Below are 22450 nucleotides of genomic sequence, written 5' to 3'. Positions count from 1 at the left end.
AAATTAGCCCAAAATTGCGGCATTTTTGTAGTCTTCTGCTTGTAATGACACACCGTAAACTTAAATAAACCACGCAGCAAATAACTTGATGGGCCACCATAAAATAAAACATTACTCACCTACACCTCGCAAAACAAAAATTCAAAATTTCAAAATGTTCGCACCATTATTTTGAAATGATTTCCGGCCTCAACATTGGAAATATCCTCGAATGAGAAACTTCTGTCAAGTTAACTACAATAAAACGTTTCTTTACCGGAAGCTGTGTGAAATTATAACCAAACGCTACATAGATAGTGAACATTTTGTCACCAGATTGCACCTGTAGAAAAAATATAACGTATTTATATGTCATGTTGTCATTTATTTTATAAGAAACATCATTACACAGACATTTTTTATTTCGAAACTACCGGAAGTCCACGTTTCCTTTGTGTGAAGTTTGACAACAGCTAATTTGCCTCCGGACGACGATTTAATCTCAGCTCCGAGACCAGTGTTAGTCACGAACCAATGAGTGTTGTTACGACAGGAGAGGAGCAATATGCATCACCATTTCAAAGTTATAATTTATAAATATGGGACTGCTCCATATTAGTAAAACTAATGGCTAAAATGTGCAAGACGGGTATGCTAACGAGCTAGCAGTGGTGAAGGTATTTTGGTGTAGTGATGTGCGGCGGTCCGCAGCTGGCTGAGCTGGGTACTGAGGGGCACCGCTAACCAGCTACGTTAACGAAGACTAGCGGCTTATGTCTTGAGTGTGTGCAAACTCTTCAGAGACAGTTATGGTGAGATATGGAAAGTAACGGGGTTGTGATATCGACCACGGGGTCTTCGGGTTATTTACAACTGGCTGCTCATAGTAAAGGATTGACGCTGGCTTGTTTTCTCGGTGGAGTGACGACATCTGCTCCGCGCAGCTGCCTCTCAGTACGCGGGTGTCGGTGATGCTGCGGGTCGCGGGCAGCGCGTCCCGGTTGTTCGACCTTAAATCATGAAAAACTGCGAATATCAGCAAATCGACCCACAGGCTCTTCCGACACCCAACCCGACCCCCCCACCTCACCAGGGACACGACAGCGACAAGAGAGAGGAGCCGAGAAGACCGAGGAGAAGGTGGGAAGTTTTCCCCGGGAAGAACCGCTTCTACTGCGATGGACGGCTTATTCTGGCCCGGCAGAGCGGGGTCCTGCCCCTCACTCTGGGCCTTATTCTCGTCACAAGTGGATTATTCTTTATATTTGAGTGAGTTAATATTTTGTAATTGTCCTACGATTCTGATAGAAAATCAGCGAGGGCACTTGTGTTGGTGGTTTCCTGGCTACGTTTAGTTGATCCAGTTTGTGTCCATCACGTACCAGCACACGTTTGGGTCGCAGGGATAACCATAGGTTTATCGAAAACCTTATTAACCGATGATGTTTGACAAGCCCAGCTGGTTGTTAGGAAGTGTTTAGTTCTGCTCAGAAGACATTTCTGCGTTGTCCAAAGACTGTTCTAACCATCTGGGTACAAAATGATCAAGTCTACTGAATAATGACAATGTAAATACTCGTTTCTTGAGTTGCGCCTTAGTTCCCGAATCAAAACAAATATGGCGGCTTACTGACAACTTTAGAAACAGGCTATTAAACCTCGAACTGAAGCTGCCAGTTAATCTTAACTAATTCAGTTACACCAGTGAGATATATTTACTAATAGAAATACTAATTTCTTAGTCAGGGATTTATTTTTGTAGCTGTTAGAATAACAGTGTGCTGGAATACAAGAAAAAGAAAGAAAGCCTTATTCTTCATATCTCACAGCCTGAATATGAAAATGGCATTTTTTAAAATCACATTATTTTCTGGTGATTAAAGGCACTGAATGTTAATTAAAACTAGGTCCCTTGATGTGTGGAAAAAACGTAGCCTCTGTAATGAGACTGGGATTCATTTCCCAGCCTTTGATATGTGTCACAGTAATTCATCCTCCTGTGTCTTTGGCTTCTCTCTTATCACAGCTGTCCCTTCCTCGTCAAACACCTGACCAGCTGCATTCCCGTCATTGGAGGAGTCCTTTTTGTATTTGTGGTCACCACACTGCTCCAGACCAGCTTCACTGACCCCGGCATCCTACCCAGAGCGACGCCAGACGAGGCTGCAGACATCGAAAAACAGATTGGTAAGGGACAACTCTGCTACAGCTGGGGTCACAACTCTGTGGATGTCCCTAACGCTTTTTGACTTTGCCATCACATTCATAACAAAGCCACCATAAAGTGCCCACTGTTTTCTCCAAGAGTGGTGCTCCTGATCATCATTGTCACCAGAGCTTTCCATGTGGCTTTTTTCATCTCGGAAATTTAAATAACACGTCAATGTCCAACTTCAAGGACACATTATATTCAGCACACATGAGAGCTTTCATACGCTTTATTTTGCTTTGGACCTTCATTATATTATTATCCTGGAATTCTGCTAACATCAGCTGTTTTACTCTGAAAATGAAACATTAAGCAAATTCAGTCATCACTTATACTTGTCTATAAGGCTTATTTTAATGACAAATAAATCTTTCACTTCATAGGTAGAAGAAGTAGAATCAGAAAAGGCTCAGCTTTCATGACTTATTACGTCGGCAGGCAGTTGGGACATTGTTTTGGAGGAAACTTGTCCTGTCGACTTCTAAAGCTCCTTGATTTAGTCTTTTGGAACATTTGGAACTATTTCAGGACTGAGGCGTTTGTTATATCTCCTGACAAGGTTCTGTACAGATCCAAAGCAGTCCATCAGTTATGCTCACCGTCCCTTTGATGTCTAGCCAACATTACTGATCCTCTCCATACGGCATGTTTCAACATAGCGACCTCGCTGTCTAAAGTTGGCTTCATGTTCACCTTTGTAAACTCCTACTCGTGACCAAAGTTTAGGCTGTGGTGATGTAAGATGTTCATGTTACCCAACTGCACTGCTGTTGTTGCAGCTATTTTTGAAACAAAGACATGACACGTAGTTTTGAAAATGTACTTGCCAGTCTGTATTTAAGGAAATGTTTCATCATTCGCAATCTCTAAATTAAATTAAACTCTGTAGTGTAAAGTGGAGCCGTGTCCTACTTGCATTCTAATTCTGTGCAGTATTGTGGGAGATAGCCTGGCTACCTTGTGATTGTAAACACATTCTGTTAATGATTTTGTGCTCACTGCAGCAAAGCAAAGTTCCTCCTCCTTAAATGAACAATGATCTGTATTTTCCTGTAGGGTATAGGTGCTAATCACTTCTGCACAGCTGATCTTCCCCTCTTCTCTGCAGACAACACTGGAAACACTAGCTACCGGCCTCCACCACGCACAAAGGAAGTCCTCATTAACCAGCAGGTGGTCAAGCTCAAGTATTGCTTCACCTGCAAGATGTTCCGGCCTCCGCGCACCTCCCACTGCAGCCTGTGTGACAACTGTGTGGGTGAGCCTTGCACACACAGCAACATGATGACATTTATCTAGCATAAATAATTAATATGGACTTTATAGGGAATCAGTGAGCATTATTCCTTTACTCTGGTTCAGACAGGAATGATCTGAATGAAACTTTCAGTCCCTTTATTTAAAAGTGTGGTGCGTTACTCTTTCAGAGCGGTTCGACCATCACTGCCCCTGGGTGGGGAACTGCGTTGGGAAACGAAACTACCGCTTCTTCTACACCTTCATTGTGTCTCTCTCCTTCCTGACGGCGTTCATCTTTGGTTGCGTGACCACACATCTGGCACTAAGTATGTGGTTATGGTGCAATCCGCATGTGTTATATGGTTGAAGAATGGGCAGGATCCTACTGATAACAAATGCAAACACACCTGACTCAAACAGCACCTGGCAGAAACTGTTAAGGTGTGGTAGGGGAAGATGGGCAATAGCACGGGTAAAGTTGTAAACATAACCTGCATGAGCTAGAAAGGCCAGAAAGCTTACAACAGCAGTACACCTCCACTTCTACTGGACATTGGTGCAAGTTCTTTCGTGAACTGTGCACAAATCAACCAGTTCACTGGCAGCAAATGACTGCACAATTCCTGTTTTGTTTTGCCCCCATGAACAGCTAGCAAGTAAGGTTTACAGCTTGTGTTCAAATTTTATTGCACCCAGAAGTCTTGCTCACTAAAGGCTACATTTTCTGTTGGACTGTTGTATAACTGCTCCCACATCAGGAAAATTAAATTGCGACTGTTAGTTTGGGACTTCCGACACAATTAGTCGCCTTTTTATCTTCTTAATAGATTCATGTACAGGTTTGTGTTTTCTCTTTCTTTCAGGAGCTCAAGGTGGAAAAGGCCTGGTGTTTGCTCTGCAGGAGAGTCCAGGCAGATATCCTTTTTAAAATGTCTTGTGTAAACAAACACTGTCACCAAGCAGGTTTTATAGACTGCTGTAAAGATGATGTTTTTTTTTTAGCCAGCCTGTGCACCACCAGACGTACCTCTCAACCAAAAAACCAATGGGATTTAATCCCATGGTTTTGGATTATTGCAGAGAATAAGGTCTGTGACAAACATAGGTTTTGGATACTTAAACATTTTGCTCACGGATCAACATTAGTTTATTGATTTATGAAGCCTTAACAATCACCAGAAGTATAAAGCTGTTGTCATGCTATAAGCAAACTACACCACAGTCACATGACTGCATCACCACAACTAAGCTTCCAACTTGTAATTTGGCTGCAAATCAAACAAAAACAGGCCTTGAGACATTGTGTTAATTTTAGACATCTACTGAAAAACCCTTTTACTTCTGGAACCAGAAATGCTAAAATGCTAACTCGTTTCTGCTCTCTTCTAGGACTCACTCTGTTTCTTTCTATGCTTCCCTCTTTAAATATCCTGATGCTCTCCTTAATCTAGCCCTTCACTGCAGTGGAGCTGGTGATATGTTTCTTCTCAGTCTGGTCCATCTTGGGCCTCTCAGGCTTCCACACATACTTGGTGGCTTCCAACCTGACCACTAACGAAGACGTGAGTGCTGCGTTGGAAGTTGTTGGCACATTTCTTGTATTGCCTTACAGCGTCAACATTAATACATGTATGTTGTTTTTTCCAAATATAGATTAAAGGCTCCTGGTCAGGAAAGAGCGGTGAAGATGTCACCAACCCATACAGTCACAGGAACATCTTTATTAACTGTTGTTCTGTGCTCTGTGGGCCCATGCCACCAAGGTCAGTGGTACATTTCCCATACTGTGTGAATTCCTACTGGAATCCTTGTGTGATTAAATCTGTGTTTGCATGTCTCATCCAGATACAGACTACATTTGGTTTTATTGGTGTCTCAGATAGATGCATGCCTGGTTTCCATGACAACATACAGTGACTGTAATGCATTCAGTCACTATCTCTTGTTAATGTTATGCAAGAATGGCTGCATTAAATGAAAATATAACTGATTTCTATGGGCTCACAGTTAATATGTTCCATTCAACCCCTGTACGCTGTTTGACTTTGTCATTGCAAGTACATTTTAAATGCACAACTTCAAATTTCTTGTGTAGCCATTTTTTGAGACACCTGTTCTGTGTGCATACAGAACCGGAGTGCTTTCACACCTACAGGATTTAGTTTGTTTAAATCAAACTCAAGTTCGTTTTGCCTCTTGGTGCAGTTTGTTTTGTCTGGACTGAACACGGTAATCGCACTTGAGTGCGCACCAAAACAACCGCACTGAGACCCCTAAAAAGAGGTGGTCTCGGTCTGCATCATCTAACGAGCCATGGTGCAGTTCTCCTGTTAAGAAAGCACCAAACCAAAACAAGACCATACGCTATGAGTAGCATGATTTGAGGACTTTGGGAGGTGTGTAGATTTTAATTTCTTTCATTTGTCCACAAAAAACATGCTGTCTAATTAATCGAGGACAAACGTGGAAAAGTTCCTCACAGACTTAAGGTCTGACGACTCTGCGTGTGATTTTTATAAACAATAATCAGTGGGATGACCAACCCGCATTTACCTTTATAGTGAAGACGGCTCTCTCCTGTCACACAAATGTACAGTTGTCCACAACACATTAGTCCTGTATTTACTTTTATTGTTATTATCTGATCAATAAGCAGAAAAAAGTTCTTGCTTAATTTGGCATTGACTGGATTTTTCTAAGTGTGAAAAGAAACTGAACCAAGAGGAAAACGCTCCAAGTTTACAAACTCATCCACTGATTTGGACCAAAGCAAACGTGCTAAGGTGTGAAAAGCCCCTGTCTGTACATCAGATGCTGAGAATAAAAGGAGGCTTGGACCTTCCTTCCCTCTTGTTTTTGTTTTGTCCCAGCTTGATCGACAGACGAGGTTTCCTGCCTGCAGATGAATCTGCCCAAACCAGTGGTGCGGACGTCGAGCTCCCGGCTCTGGCCACGAAAAGCGAGATGCATGTGGTAGGAGGATCTTCTCAGCAGGATTTTGGCTTTCAGGAAACCTCCCCTCCTGTGCCTGCACCCCCCAGTTCCCTCCAAACGTCTTCCTCTGCCTGACAGGATGTTGCGTGCCGTTGCCCCAACCCAGCATTTGCCTTTTGCTGTAGTGAAATGGGTTATATGCGATGCGAACAGGTCCCTTTCATATCCTGTGTTTACATTACAGTCACATGTTTACATGTCAATATGGATTACTTGTCTCAGTGCAAACTTTTAAAATGAGCTTGCAGTGTAGGCTGACATATTTTTATTAGTTTAGTCATAACCGAGTTTTTTTTTTTTTTTTTTTTTTTTTTTCCAACGAATAGTCGAATCATTTTTGTAATATTTTTCTTCCTTTACAAATAGAGAAATGAGAAAATCAATATAAATTTCATGTCTGTGCATTAAAACTCCCCTGAACAGTGGTCACTTAAGCATTAAGTAGCCGTTGTGCTGTAATGGTGAACTCAGGGCGATCATTAGCGAAAAAGTCTGGACACTGACTCAGCATTGTCAGTTTGTTTGCTGACAGTAGCACCACGAGCAGCTGGTCGTGCCTGACCTGGTGTGGTTGCAGCAGCAGATACCGGAGCACTCTGAAATGAGTAAAATTTTTATTGCTTATGACTTCAATGTATTGCTTATGACATATTTGTTTGGCAAAGATCTTTTATTTCCTCTTTCAAAAGTTACATTCTTTTAAGTACAGAGTTGGAGTCAGCACACGTTTATGGTTCTGCTGGTAGGTGCATCTCTTTATTTTAGACAGTGCTAGACTCGCTCTTTCCCACTGTTCATTTGTGCTAATCTAGCTAACTGCTGCTAGGTGTAGCTTTATATTTAGCATGCTGTCATGAGAACAGTGTTGATCTTCTCTTCTCACTCTGGATGGGTAGCTACTCATTGAAAAGCAAATGTACTAAGGACGGTTTGCTGTTGTTGTCAGTCTGATGACTTCAGACACCACCCTGCTGCAGAGAGTTCATGCACTGCTAAACAACTGAGTCATGTTTTCCTCAGGCAAATGTCACATTAACTGCAGTTCATATTATTTCATGTTATTGATTTTTTTCTATATATTTTTTTCCTTCCACTATCCGCACTTCAGTATTTAGTTCTTGTGCAGTGTGTCGACTCGGTGTCTGAGGAACAAAGAGAGCAGAAGTGATTAAAAAGTGCTGTTTCAGGCTTCTGTTGGAGAAGCTTGTCCTGTATCTAATTTTTTATCTATGTTGGGTCACTTCCTACTGTCTCCTTCCTCTGGTTGTGTTTATCTGCACTGTGAAGGTTAAAGTGCTTTAATATCTGTGACAAATGAAGTCACTTCTCCATCATTTCCCTCTTGTTTTGTCATCAAGCCTTAACACCACATTTTTTAAACTGTCTATTTTGTTTTCTACATATGTCTATTTTTTTAATGTATCATAAGTTAAAAAGTAAAATTGCAATAAAACCTGTGTATTCTCCATGCAGTTCATTATCTGTCTTCTCATTTCTCATAGTTTTTCTTTGTCCACCTTTTCAATTTCCATATTGGAGCATACTGTCCCGGTATTGATATGTCCACTGTGTGTCTACCCCCCCAGTCCTAACATACAGTTCTGTCTGTGGTCTGTCTCTGTGCCTGTCCCGCCATCAACGCTAGGAGCAGAAATGTCTGGACTTTGCTGTGTCCTGCACTGGCTGATAAGCCTCAATTAGAGCAGGAAAAGTGAGACGAGCTTGGTAAGGTTGTTCAGAGAGAGTGAGAGAGAGGGAAAGCGAGTGCAGAGTCTCTGTGTCCACTGCTGTGCCTGCATGTCCTCTTGGCTGGCTGCTCTACTTCTGCATGGCTTGATGCTGCAAACATTGTAGAGTGCATCATTTAACACAACGGAGGATGTGCTGTAGGTAAAAATTCACAATGTACAGAAGATCTATGGCTCAAACAGCTCAGGGGTAGTGTGTGAGTATTAATTTAAATTCCACAATTTCATGCCATTGATTTGTGATGATTTGGTTTAACTCTAAAGGTTTTGGGTTTGTCAAAGACATTTGGACCATCATGAGACATGAGAACTCACAGTATGCGATGAAAGTTTTAATACAAATATAAACCGTAGGAAAACACGTTTATTGACTGATAACCTATTAGTACAATGAAATGATCGGGCTGGATTGACCTGAAATTAAAGCTCTCTTCTATACTAATGTCTAATATAGTGTTTTAAAGTGAATTGTGATCTGTTTTTTTTTTTTTTCACCTAGAAAACTAATAATGTTTTAAATTTGAATAACAAATGAACTCCTCAGGCTTCAAGTTCATCCATTATTCAAATTCTGACCATATACTGTAGCTTCAAGGTGGAAAAGACATTACAGACAAGTACTTTAAGTAAAATGCAGTGTTTAAAGCTGCACTCATCAACATTTTTATGGCACCAACTAAAAGATGACCTCACTCAAAGTTATAAACCCACAAAGAATTGCGATCCATTTCCAGCTCCCCTCAGCTGTACATGGTGTAGCATCTTTCAGCAGTTAAAAGTTTTCATTTGTGCAGTAATTTGGTTCGTGATATAGTAAATACCTGCAAAACAAATGCTATTCTATCTGTCGTCAGTCAGGTTTTGCTCTCTATGCAAAATCTGCTGCATGCATCAACAAGTTAGTATTGCTATTTCCAGCATGTTGACTCTTCAATACATATTTCCTTAGAGCTGCTAGCATAGCATTAGTGTGTTGCTAACAGAAAACTTTCACTAAAGATTTGAGGAATAGACTTAGACCCATAGAAGAATGTGGCAGGCAGGTGCGTTCTAACAAAAGACAGAATTGCATCATGGGAAGTGTAGGCTCCAGTGATTGAAAACCAGGACATCTCAGCATCTGCTGTTGCACATTAGACCTTTTTTTGGTCTGTTTGCTAACATAAGTTGTTTAATTCAAACTAAGCTTCTATTGTCTCCAGTGTTCTTAACAAAAGCCTGTCAAACACAGTGTGGTTACCCAGCTCCAATGTGCGTCCTTGTGCACATTTATGGCATGAAACATGGGATCTGCTGCTTCAGATTGCTTGAAGGGCCAGCTTTTCCTTTCAGCTTGCCTTTGATTTATCTTTCACAGCTGTTGTTGCGTTCACTGAAGTGATTTAACATTGTTCTGTTAACTGCACTTGCTTGTCTCATCACTTCTCATTTTTTCTCCTCCCCTTTCTCGCACTTCCTCAGTGCACACAGGGAACTAAGGGTCTGCTGGAGTCTGCCACTCTCTCTCCGCTCCTGTCCACGTCATGTCCTCAGGGGAAGCCTCAGACGGGTCCAACCTGCCCAGACAACAGCCCCGCAACAGACCCCTCACCAGAGCTCTCCGGGAGCTGCGGGGTCCGCCATGCTGCCAGCTCCACAGGTGATACCTCCTCTCCACGTCACACTAAGACTGGCTCAAGGAAAAGCAAACAAGCAGCTTTGCATATCCCCAACCCCACCTTTGATGTCCCCGTATCCCCTACCTCTTCGAACACTGGCCCCAGCTCCAAAGACAGGGGCCACAAAGGTGCCAGCTTCACCCCTTTGCACTGACTGACTTGAATGATAATACACTTTCTTGCATGCTGTAACACAGTATGAATTCAAATTCTTCTTCATTTATTGTTTGACGTGCCGTTGATATGTTTTATCCGATAATTCATGTAAAACATGGAAATTACCAGCATCACATCCACTAAATATTGTGAAACAGTAACAGTGATGTGTCAGACTGTGGGAGCTTGAAAAGCTTTGTTTGGAGACTTAAAGTACAGAATCTGTATGCGTCTGTAAAGAGAAGAAATGCTCTTAAAGGGAAGGTCCATTCCAAATATAAAATTCACATATGGCATTTCTATAATATGCTGCTCAGCATTATGGCATGGATTTGAGTCTCTCTTTAGGCGGAATAGCACAGAGACAGTTTGGACTGATAATGTGGTGAACTATGGAAAGAGACAAGATTTGGATTTTGGAGCACTTTGAAGAATAAGGCAACATTTTCCTTATTGCTTTTATATATATATTATTTTATTAAATCTCCTTCTTTACATCAAACCCCTCTAAGTGACAAAGAAACAGGAACGGGAAGTGTTTTTATTATGAATACCTTTAGTGGCCCTCATAGACTTCCAACTTCCTAAAGAAGATTTTGGAAGGAATCATTGAATGATTTTGGTGTAGAATTACCAACCACACATAAAGCAACACTTATTTACCACTCAGCAACATGTTTGAGGTCATTTAATTAGGACACAATATCAGTCTACATGATTTAGGCATTAGAGGTAGAGTCTGAGTCTTTAATTCATTACACAATTTGTCAAATTGAGCAAATGTCTTTTCCTTTTTTTTCTCATTTTCCTCTAGATGACCATCCAGTGTTTGTGCTCAGAAAACCTAGTGGTTATATGGGAAACAAGAATGTGGGATTGCCCGGATAATTACAGTGGGCACAAGGAGTGCCGTCACTCGTGCACAGCAGAGGAAGAGAGAGAGATAGCAGGAAGTAGTTTCTGACTTTGTAGTTTTCAGAGACGAAAATGATCTGTATGTGCTGAGCAGTGCGATTTCTCTTTCTCATTTGGTCACAGCTAACTTACTGTGTACTGGTGTTTAAAGCCTGTGTGGTTACGTTTTATTGAATAATCGCTAGCATTGTTGCCACGCCAGCTCACGTTCATGAGGAAGTGTGGTTACACAACTCTAACTTAAGGGAGTTGTAGATATCGGATCCAAATATCAAAATACTTCAGAATCAGGTGTCATGTTGTCTTAATTCCCGCCCTGGAAGCTGACTCCTTTATATCACCGTCAAATCTAATCCTGATGCAAAATGTCTTTCTGTCAACAAGTTCACTTCACATTCCAAAATGATTGAAATGACACTATGTGAATTTTATTTTTGTGTAGCTTTTCCCTGATTTTACTGAATTTGAGCAAACGGGTCAGTTGGTGTTATGTGTTAAGTTGGTGGTCAGTGTGTAATTGTTGAGCTGTAGAAATGGCAGCAAATCCAACTGCATGATAATGACTAAAGATGTATTTTATGGTATTTTCCTTTATTTTCACCTGTTCAAGCATCAAATCTTACACCTCAGAGGTCCCCCACCACATTCTTTTTGGTAAGCCTGTGTTTTGGATTCATAATTATAGTTGTGTAACTGAGCTGAAGCAGTATTCTTCACTCCTACTTGTGTTATTATTAATGTCACACAATGATTTAAAACTTCCTTTCAAATGTCCACTTCCAGTCTCCAATACCTGTTCTCTCCTTTTTGCAAACAGTTACAACTTGTGCGCTTTGACAAATCTAAGAAGATGTAAGTAAATGGTGGATGTACTGGTGTGTTCTCAGGTGGAAACCTGTAGAGGTTAGATATTCAATATGCAAGTTCGATGTGACCTATATCATGTTTATCCACATTGTAACCTGATGGCAATAGCTGCACAAAATGCAATGATCCAAGCAATCATCCCCGTGCACTAAAAACATAGGCATGCACACACACAAGCTGCTCATCTGTAGTTCACCCAAAGAGTTAACACTGAATAAAGAAGAATCTTTTCACGTGCAGTATTTACTGTGTAAGAAGTCATCCTGACACTGCCTGGATATCAGTGAGAGTCAATGCAAGTGATACATTTCTGACAAGAAACATGTTGTACTGCACATGTACAAATTGTAAGGTTACTAAACCAATTCTCCTGTCCAAATAAAGGAGAAATAAAGGTTCGGTGATTCCGTTTTTTTACTCCTGTGAAGTGCTGCAATTGACCACTAGATGACAGTGATGACCTGCAAACTGCTGCAGTCAGTTTCTAGGTCAGATAATTCTATTCACAGTCAACAAGTGCACAAACTGCTCCACATAACTGCTGAGCCTCAGGCGTTTGTATCACGAATCACATCAATTGTCTCTTAAATACTTTACTTGGTCTTCCTCTCCTCTTTTTTATCTACTTCATGAAAACAAAGAGAATTCAGCAGGAGCCCTCTCCCCGGATCATGTACTTAAAAGTCAAATGTAAATACAGAGTGGTTTTAATATTACATAATCCCTTTTTTGTACAGTCAGTCAGGGAGCTGACAGGTGATTTGAACAGAGTAGGCTACAGTCTTGTGGTGAGAGAAGGAGCTAGACGTGTGAGCATGTGGTCGCTAGGCTGAATTTCACAGATGACTGTGAAACTGAAGTTGGAGAAAGTGAAGCAGCTGTGTTCTGTCCTTCGTCAACAAATTCCACTGACCACCATCACTGTAGTTGTGTGGGGTGGCTTTCAAATGGTTAAACACCTAATAGCTTCCAAACATATTTCTACAGTCATGAGTTGGAGAGAAGTAAGTCTTTTCTGTAAGTTTGGTGACAGAGCATTACTGAAACAATATTGGATTTCACTTTGTGAACCATGGCTTTAGTTAAAAGTTAGCAAGGTACAAATCACAAAAACCATAACAACCCCCTTTAATCCATGTATATTTAATGTCTTTGCTCCAGTGACAGTATTGGTCATGTCTTTGGGTTGTCTGTCCATCTGTCCTATTGCTGTGAGGGAACTTCTTTACATTTGGCACAAATGTCTACTTGGACATAAGGATTACCTGCTTAGATGTTGTAGTGTGCACGGTGGTGTAGAGCGGGGCTAGCCAACCCTGGTCCTCGAGGGCCACTGTCCCGATTGTTTTCCAACCATCCCTACTAGGCTTCTGATTGGCTGAACACACCTGACCCATGTAATCTAGACTGGGAAAGCTGGAAAACAAGCTGGGCGGGGGCTCTCTGGGACAGAGTTGGTTACCTCTGGTGTAGAGGTTACCGCCTGGGTTTGAAGTCTGTATGTCCTCCACATGCCTGTGTGGGTTCTCTCCAGGAAAGGCGGTTCAGATAATGGATGGACGAATAACTTGGCAACATGTCAGCACAGATGGAATATTTGTGGATAAATGTTTGGCGTGCAACTCTCTTCTACTAACATTAGCTTCACTCTTCCAATAGGTGATTTATACATTTATATATGTGTTGTACCAGAAAAATAAATGACCAATGACTGATGTATCTGTACTAAACATGTGTTTTAATCATTCTAAAGGTTAAACTGTAAAGTGATGATGATTTGTGATCATCCTCATTTTGGTCAACTGCTTAAAATCCCTCATTATTAAAACAAACAAACAGTTTAGGCTGACATCTTTCACTAGCTCCATGTTAATGGCTTAAAACCATTGACTTCATATGATGTCATGCATTATGACTTGTGTTTCTCAAAACATCCTATGACTAAAACACATGAGATTATTGCAGGGTAATGGAGCCAAGGTCAAATAAATTCTTGCACCAACTGTATGAAACGCTGCACGTCAGCAGTATAATATCTTTACAAGTTTTTCCAGCTGTCTAAATGGTAGTTTACCCGTCTGTCTTGCATGTGTGCATCTTATGAGGGAAGTGGGACACCCCTCTCACCATGTCCTCTGAGGAATGGCAAGAAAAAATTAGGTGGCTCCGGGCCATACAAGTCTGCCGTGTTTAACGAGTTCCTCAAAAGAATAAATAAATGTTTATGGAGAACTGCTGCTGAACATAGCTGATTTCCCCTTCTTGTCTGCTGTGTATGGCTGTGTCATGAAAACATAGCACTGTTGCTAGGGAGATCCCCCGTCTCTGCTTAATGAGTGGGGTCTTTGTCTGCTGTTAGGCTTTGGGTTAAAACTTGTCATCACCTATTACTAACCGATAACATCTCATCAGTAGTATGGGCCGCTTGCAGAAGTCAGTGCCAAAGTCAAGCTGAAGGACACAAATAAGAACATTTCCCAGAATTTATCATGTCATCAACTGATGCTCAGCATGGGTCAACATGTGTTTTCAGTAACTAAACTCAGTACTATTAGGTAATCACAGAATTACTATATTATCCCCCTTGTTGTTGTGTTGGAGATCTGCTTGGAGGTCAGAATAGAACTCTGACTCCTTCGTGATCAGAATGCCAGCTAGACACTTTTCGGTTTTGCTAGTTTGGCGCCATCCAACTGGAATGAGGCCGGACTCATCTCATCTGGATTTCACAGAAACAACTGCAAGAAGTTGCAACGGAGAAGGGCGTCTGGCTTAGTTTGTGCTGCCTGCTTCCACCATGACCCCAAAGTGGATAAGTGGAACAAAATGGATGGGTGGACTCCTAAAATTACTCTGCCTCATCTGTTGTGCCATGTTGAACCTCTAGTACAAACACCGCACAACTGAAAATAATTAGTTCTGTTATGGATTTTATGTTGTGGAGGTTATGAACATCTGTTGTGGACTGGGTCTCAGACCGCTGTGATCCAAGCTGTCTGTATCTGTCTTTCAAGCTGGTAGGGAGTATTTGATACTCATTTTATTGTGCCTTTGAAAACCCAGAAGAACTCTGTGAGGATTCCGAATTTCTTCATTTTCCACGATGCTGTGGTTCTTATATGTCTGATCTATTCAGAGTGATTGTGTCATAGGGAGACAGAATCAACTCGCCATATTTCTCTGTGCACGCTCAGCACACTCCTACCAATTACATTCATATGCCACTAATTAGCTCAGTTTTCTGGAGGACATTTTCTTTTACAGTGGTGCCTGGATTACTTTCACATTTAGAATGACGTTCTCACACTTCAGAGAAAGGCTGTATACCATGTTAACTGCTCCATGGCCACAGACCCTAATGACTCTGATGTTTTCCTTGCTTTAAGGTGCTTTGATTTGGCTAAAAACTGAGTCCACAAACAAAACGCTACTATTATATTGGCATATAACAACGTGAAATGGGAAATCAGTTGGAAAAAGTGGAGGTTGTCTTATATTCAATATTTTCAATGTATTCAATCTCATTAGATTAGACAATTACTTGTTCACAACGTTGGGGCCCTGTTCTTCATACTTCATAAGATCAAATGCATAATGCAGTATATTCTAATCCTGGATAAAGTTATCTGGTTATGTCAGTTCTTCAACCCCAGCTGGATCAGAAGTGCTGGGCTGACTCACAATTTTCTCTTGAGCACACATACACATGCACAATGTATGTTTATATTTATATATACAGTAATTTGTCACTGACAGAGGGAAGAGTTGTTTAAGTTATAGGTCTCATAACCTCACCTTTTATAATGAAGTCAAGTCTTATCATCAGCCCTGTTTCAACATGTTACCCCCGAGGTAAGGCAGGTCAGAGGTTCAGGCCAAAACCTGCCAACAGCATAAATACTGAGCAGTCAGATCACTGGAAAAACTAAATCATCATTCAAAAGACTAACAAAAGAGTTTACAATCAGAATAACACAAGGAGATGATGATGATAGCATAAATATTTACTATATTCACTTTAAAAGGAAACAGACTGGCAAACTATGAGGAATTAACTCACACAAATAATCCACTGAATATTGAGTAAACAGGAGATAGGAGGTCTCTCAAGACACTGGAACAAAGAAAGGAAGAGAATCGACTAGGCCTCAGTCACACCTGTAACCTGTTCAGGTGTGAGCTGGTTGGTTGAGGGCAGACTTCGCCCACCCATGACAAGCCTGGAAGACGTTTTTACAACATGAACATAAGAGTGGGATCAGCGTTACGAGTAACTATTGTGCTCTGTCTGGCATCAGAAAAATGTTTTCTATATCTTCTTATTCTATTATAGGGTATTAAAGGTAGGTGTTAAACCCCAGCCATGTAAGGGATAATCAGGTTTTTACCTGGGACTCTGGCTGTTCTGTTGTTCTTTTTCTGGATCAGGACGCTGCCTTGTTGAAGGCCCACTCAGGGTATCCACAGGTCTTGAGAGCTGTCTTGAGATGCCTGTCTTCCTCCCTATTTTTGTTGTGGTGGATGATGTGAGTCAAACAAAAGGTACTGGTCAGAGTGGGTGGGTTTTCAGTGAACCTCTATTTCCAGTCTGCGGTCTGTCCCAATGATGACCACACAGTCCAGGAAGGCCAACTGACTGTCTTTAGTGTCCTCCCTGGTGAATTTGATGTTAGTGGGTGAAGTGGAAACAACATGGAGCACAAATCTGTGGTCTCTAACCAACTATCCTCAGACTAAAGAAGCTACTTGGATGAGTAGTTAAACATGTCGACCTAACAAGAAGAAAGTCCAGTTGCCACGACTCACCTCCCAGTTATTTGAAACTGGAGGTAACTAAAAATGTATTGGTTCTCAGGCAGGTTCTGAAGCGTCCTTTTCCCAGTTGTCTTTTTTACAATGAAGATTACCTGTAAATGTCAGTCGCAATGATTTGTGTTATGAATTGGTATTGCTACTGTATATTCATCTTTCCGACCAAACCCCAGTAGAGCCAGTTGCACCTCGTGTTTGGACACCTCACACTCACCTCATTTCATACAAACCTAAAAGAATTTGAAAAGTATACTTTTTTCTGTCAACACTTCTAGCAGATGTTTATATTCCACCGTATGTATTTTTTGGAGAGTGTGATTCTAAAATTCCTCCAGTTGCTCCAGTCAGTGCAGTCTTCCTAGGAAGGAAATGGTTGATTCTGACATTTCCAAGGCATCAACAAATATGTTGGACATTGTCCACTGCTTTGAAAAGATTTATACTGACTTATGTCTCTTCAATTTGTGAATTCCAAAAGAGATAAAGGGTTTTTTTTTTTTGTCTTGCTGTTTTTTTTGTCTGCACTGGTTGATTTTTGGGGACATGCTGTCTGACAGCTGGCAGTGGAACTTGTGATAGAGCAGCTGGAGGCCACGTGTTGACTGGACAGGAGCTGGATAGTGTGCCTGCAGAATTTGTGACACTGCAAAAAGAATAGATGAAAGAGAAAATGATTAATTTTTATGTTTGAATTTCAAGTGTGCCTTGAATATCCAATCTTTTCCTTTTTCTCCATCTTTCACACCCCTGCCATCCCCCGTACACTGCGACAGAATCTCTGTGTCAGGTTTTTCACGCTACAATTAGTATAAACTGCGGTCAGTTTTACAGCGTGGGCTGACGTTGCCTCGCCCTCCTCACCGCCAACTGTTCAGCCTCTAACGCTGTGTGGGGTCTGCCAGCATGAAACCCTACAGGTTAAAAGGTGTTGTCTTTCCTGCAGTGAGAAATCACATCCAGCCGCTTGACTTTGAGCAAAAAAGTTATTGATTTTACTTTAGAGGTGAGAAATGAGAGATTGCTTGTGCATTTTAATGGAAAAAAAACTCTTCTTGTGATTACTTGGCAGTGGAGCTAATGAAGTTGAATTTAAACATTCACTCTGGTTGGAACCGACTAAAGATGACTTGTTAAAATTGCAGGGCAATGATTAGCCCCAGCTTTGTATTCCTTACTTTCGAGTCAAAGGGCTAACTCTCTGGCTACATGGAGACAGCTGTAGCTTCTACAACACTCACCTGAATTCTAGACGTACTTCCTGAATCCTCATAGATGGGAAATGACATCATGGTCGAGAGTCAGACAGTATAGTCAGAAATGGCACCAACACAAGAAATCAGTCATTCAAGAGAAACAGACAGAGATATGGTACTTTTCCAGGACGTAACTGGATTGTTTCTGACACCGCCATCTAAAAGAGTGTAAGAGGATTCAGGAAATCTATAGTTCGATTTAATTTTTAATTAAATAACTCAACGAGGTAGAAGCTATGTGCTGTTTTCGGGGCTTTGTGGAGAGTTAGCACTGTGACCTGAATGCATGTAATACAAAAAAGGAACAAGCTGGGTCTAGGAGAGAAAGATTGAAAGCAACCAGGTTTCTTCTCTATTCTGTCAAATGTCTGTCCGCTTTTTTAGAATATTTTTTTACACATTAATATAAATACAAACTTTAGAAAGAGACACAACTGTTCACTCAATCACTTCCAGGTATCAGGGTCATCACAACACATAAACAATACACAACACAATCAACACAGTGTCAGCTGCTGACAAAATGAAGACATCCTACAGAGCTTGAGAAGTGGCGAAGGTTGTTAGCTGTGGAGACTGCAAATGGACCTGAGAGTTGGCTGGGCCTTCCATGCAAGCCTAACCAAGAACTTGAAAATAAGAGGCTTAAAATAGAGGAAAGGACTGCAATTCTGTCAATGAGCCGTGTTGTGAGAGTAAAAATAATCCAGTGGGAAAAATAATCAAAGGGCTCTACGCTCCTTATCCGTATATGACTCCATCCAAATGAAAATAAAACAGTGAGGGGAAAAGCTGGGATTTCCCACTGCATTATTAGGAGAGGCTGGCTCTAAACACACGAGAGGCATGCTGAGGAAAACAAGAAACTGTGTCAAATCAAGCTATTAACCCTAATAAAGCAGATGTTCTACTGCATTTAACTGTGCTGTCTGAGAGGAAAACTTCAAAAAAATGTAGTAAAATTGACTAAGTTTAAAAATGCAAATACACATCCCTCAGGAAAACAACATGGAGAAGTGTGACAGTGAAATAACAGGACAGACAGAAGCGTACAGTGAGGGTGCTGTGGTCGAGGTGGTGGATGGGCAGATACTTTTGCCTTTAATTCACAGCTTTTACAGACAACACACAGTGAGTCAAGTTTTAATTTCTAGCTAAAGGTTTTGTTGTTTCACCATAACCAAAGCCTCTCCCTAACCTTAGCCAAAATTGTTGGAGTTGCCTGAGCATAACCATGGCCTCTCCTGAGCTGTAAATATAGTTGTTTTAGTTGTCCAACCTTAACCCAAACCTCAGCCAGAGTTTTTTTTACTTGTCTGAACTTCGGATTTTGATGTAAAAACAGACGTTCTAGTCACTGCCAGGGGACAAACTGAGTTATTTTGGTAAAACATCAGACAGTGGTGATTTTATGAAATCATTCTTGTGTTCATCAACAAGCCTCTGTAAAAAAATTAACCATTACTCAAAGATTTATTCAATTTAATTCAATTTGAACGATATAGTATATCATTTTAATTATATAGCACCAAATAATAACAGAAGTCATCAGACCAAGACTTTACAAAATATATTTACCCATAAAACCCATCAACCAACCAAATTTTATAAGACAAAAATGTGTCTTGTCCTATTGTGTCACTAGCATGACTGTCCAGTATTTGTATAAATAAAAGTGTCAGTTTTATACACTGTGTTGATGATGCCAGGGAGACAGAGTAAACATTCATCTCTGGTTCATTCCAGTCGCTCTAATTGTTGGAAGCAATGCATTACATTAAACGTTCCAGCTACATTCTTTAATTGTAGTCCACTTCATTGTTAGAGCATGATTATTAAAATTGGTTCCACTTATTACCTTGATTACACCTCACACGACCTGTACTGCATGCTTTCTGTCTATTATACTTGTTGTAAATGACCCTTACACACCTACTACTAAAACATGCAAATCAGGTCAAATCAATTTAAACAGTGGTCATAGTGTAATAGTTAAAATAGTGTTCTGCTGCTCCTGCTACACAACGTGCACATAACAAAGCTTTTCACCTTGTTCCATGAGTCATCAAATTCACACCCATGTGTAATAAGGCCAAAAGAATTTACAGATACTGGCAGATGTTGTGTGAGGAAATGTTGTGCTCATGAATTAGCAATTTGTGTTCTCAGGATAAGCTCGCCAGCATCGCTAAGAGAAAACCTAATGTAGCATCATAGATGTATTAAAAATGCATATGTGTCAAATGAAGGAATATTATTACTTAAACATGCTAGTTTAGGAAGTCCTCCACCCAAAACATCTATAAATGTCATTTGTCCCTGCCCTCTCATTCAACCCATAGACCCATGTCTTCAAGTATGGCTGTTAGAGACACTTTAACTGAAATACAATAGATGCACTTGGATGTCCTGTCTAATGAACAGCACAGTTACAGGACAGATAGAGCAGAAAAAACGATATCATTTCACCCAATTTTAAAGGTTTTAAGGTTTAGTGTCTTGTCCAGGGACACTTGTACCCAGAAATTGCAGGGAACTGGGAGTTGAACCGACAACTCCCATACCAACTTCAGAGCTCCAGGCTACCATCGCTTGGGGAGGTCTTTATTTTATGTTTTCACAGTTTTTTTTCCAGATATGCTTCTGTGAACACATTATGGTGTTTACAGCGATACACTCTGTAGATTGTAAAGACCACCCTTGAAATACCCTGCTGTGTCATTAAGTCACTTTCCATATGTAGAACTACACAACTGTGTATTGTTGTATATATATATATATATATATATATATATATATATATATATATATATGCTATAATAATGATGAGAAAATAAAAATGATAATGCGTTAATATATCACAGATTCTCAGAGTAAACGTGTAGATCTTATTTATTTTCAATGCACAATGGGGTACATTTTAATAGCAGTGAAAGAAATCATTCAAAACATATAAGTCTATGTTTGGAGTGTGAATGTGAAGTTTTAACATTTTCAATTTGTTAAAATGATTTAAGGCCAAGCTCGCTGAACAGCAAGAAACGTTACCTCTGCTCAGACTTGCGAGAGATGCAATCTACCATAGGTGTGGTAGTGATGATTCCATACAATAATTCACAAACCTTGATTATCTCTGCAAGACTTCAAAGACCTATAGATTGTCGATTCCATGACGTGTGCTTCTCTCTACTAACATCAAACGAATGGACTATGATGAATTTATGTGGCTGTAAAGAAGGTTTTGGGCTGAGAGTAAACGGCCTGACATCTGTGCTTGGTCTTCGCTGTGGCGTGTAATGAGGATCACAGGGCCTTTGTTCTCTGCGAGAGGAGAAAAGGAGGCAGGTAGGGGGGCTGAAGCTCAGGTAAACCTACGCATGTGTATTACAGTTAATGGAAAACATTAGAGGAGAGCTGTGGAGAATTGAAGCTCTACTTCTAAACTGAGGGTCTTACTGGTGACCTTTAAACCATCTGGCTGGATCATCAGGGCTGGCCAAAGATTTGGAATTCCCCACAAATAAAAACAGCCAGACCCTCAGCTTAAGTCTGATGTACTTTCACATATGCAGTGGCAAAAAAAAGTATGTGAACCTTTTGTCATAAAATATGATCTGATCTTCATCTAAGTCAAGAGTATTAACAAATATAATGTGCCTAAAATAATAACATAAAAATAATTCTGAAGTCCTTATTGAGAACAACCACAAAAACCTCACAATCCAAGTAGAAAAAGTATCTGAACCCTTTGAATAACGACCTCAAATAAGCAAATTGGAGTCAGGTGTTAGCATAAATTAGGAAAATTAGTTTGGAGGTGTGGACTAGAGCTACTTTGGCTGACAAAAAACACTTAAGGTTTTTGAGTTTGCTCCACACAAGAAGAATGTGCTTATGTGAGCATGCATAGCCAAAAAGAGAGCTTTCAGAGGATCTACGATCAAGTATTGCTGATTTACATAAAACTGGAAAGGGTTACAAAGATGACTTTAGAAATTCACCAGTCTACAGTTAGGCAGCTCAGTAGAAGTTGGTTGATCCAACATGACAATGACCCAAAATACACAACAGCGTGGCTTCAGAAAAACTAACTTCTGGAGTGGGCAAGCCAGAGCCAAGACCCCAACTCAACAGAGGTACTATGGAACGACTTGAAGAGAGTCACACACATGAGACATCCAAAGAATATGACAGAGCTAAAGCAGATCTGCAGAAAAAAGAGGGAACATGATTGGTCTTCCAGTAAGCATTTCCAACCCTGATTGCAGAAGAAGGTTAAAGAATAGTAATAATTCCAACATTTAAGAATTATAGAACTGAGGAACAGACAGCACATTAGAATAGTGTTAGACAGTTTGTAGTGGTAGTGTTGTGGTTTGTTCAGTCACACATACACAGCTTTCTGAGAGCTGCAGGTAGTCGTTTCTTAAGTTATTACAGGTTCAACTCTACCTACCGGCCATGCTGGAATGAAACAGTTTCAGATAATTTAACAACTTTCTTCCCTCAGAGCTGACGCCAGCGCTTCCACTTATACACCCCGAGAAGGGGAAAGGAATGTTATTATTCCACTGTATCGATGACTTCCTACAGGCAGCAAGACATAATAAACGAACTGTC

General features: G+C 40.6%; 1 protein-coding gene across 2 annotated transcripts; it reads left to right on the top strand.

Annotated features, from left to right (window-relative positions):
• The first annotated feature begins 443 nt into the window (after positions 1 to 443).
• Positions 444 to 12160, top strand: zdhhc18b (zinc finger DHHC-type palmitoyltransferase 18b). 2 transcript variants are annotated; one of them, XM_026348683.1, is made up of 9 exons: positions 444 to 1248; positions 2006 to 2166; positions 3297 to 3446; positions 3616 to 3753; positions 4291 to 4342; positions 4887 to 4989; positions 5081 to 5190; positions 6298 to 6400; positions 9631 to 12160. In XM_026348683.1, exons 1-9 carry the CDS (start codon positions 998 to 1000, stop codon positions 9979 to 9981), a joined length of 1419 nt encoding a protein of 472 aa, XP_026204468.1. In that variant the 5' UTR covers positions 444 to 997; the 3' UTR covers positions 9982 to 12160. The 2 variants fall into 2 exon arrangements, with proteins under 2 accessions (XP_026204468.1, XP_026204467.1); XM_026348682.1 differs by lacking the exon at positions 9631 to 12160 and having other exon boundaries at positions 6310 to 7893.
• Positions 12161 to 22450: the final 10290 nt, after the last annotated feature.

Source organism: Anabas testudineus, chromosome 11, assembly GCF_900324465.2.
Source record: "Anabas testudineus chromosome 11, fAnaTes1.2, whole genome shotgun sequence".
Classification (NCBI taxonomy): Eukaryota; Metazoa; Chordata; class Actinopteri; order Anabantiformes; family Anabantidae; genus Anabas; species Anabas testudineus.
Note: the sequence above shows the minus strand (reverse complement) of the source record. Positions and strands in the feature narration are given on the sequence as shown.

Excerpts from the sequence above, each read along its gene's own strand:
- zdhhc18b (XM_026348683.1), top strand. The coding sequence starts at position 998 with ATGAAAAACTGCGAATATCAGCAAATCGACCCACAGGCTCTTCCGACA. Across the intron at positions 1,249-2,005 it reads GGATTATTCTTTATATTTGA|CTGTCCCTTCCTCGTCAAAC; the intron begins GTGAGTTAATAT and ends CTCTTATCACAG. Across the intron at positions 4,990-5,080 it reads ACCTGACCACTAACGAAGAC|ATTAAAGGCTCCTGGTCAGG; the intron begins GTGAGTGCTGCG and ends TTCCAAATATAG.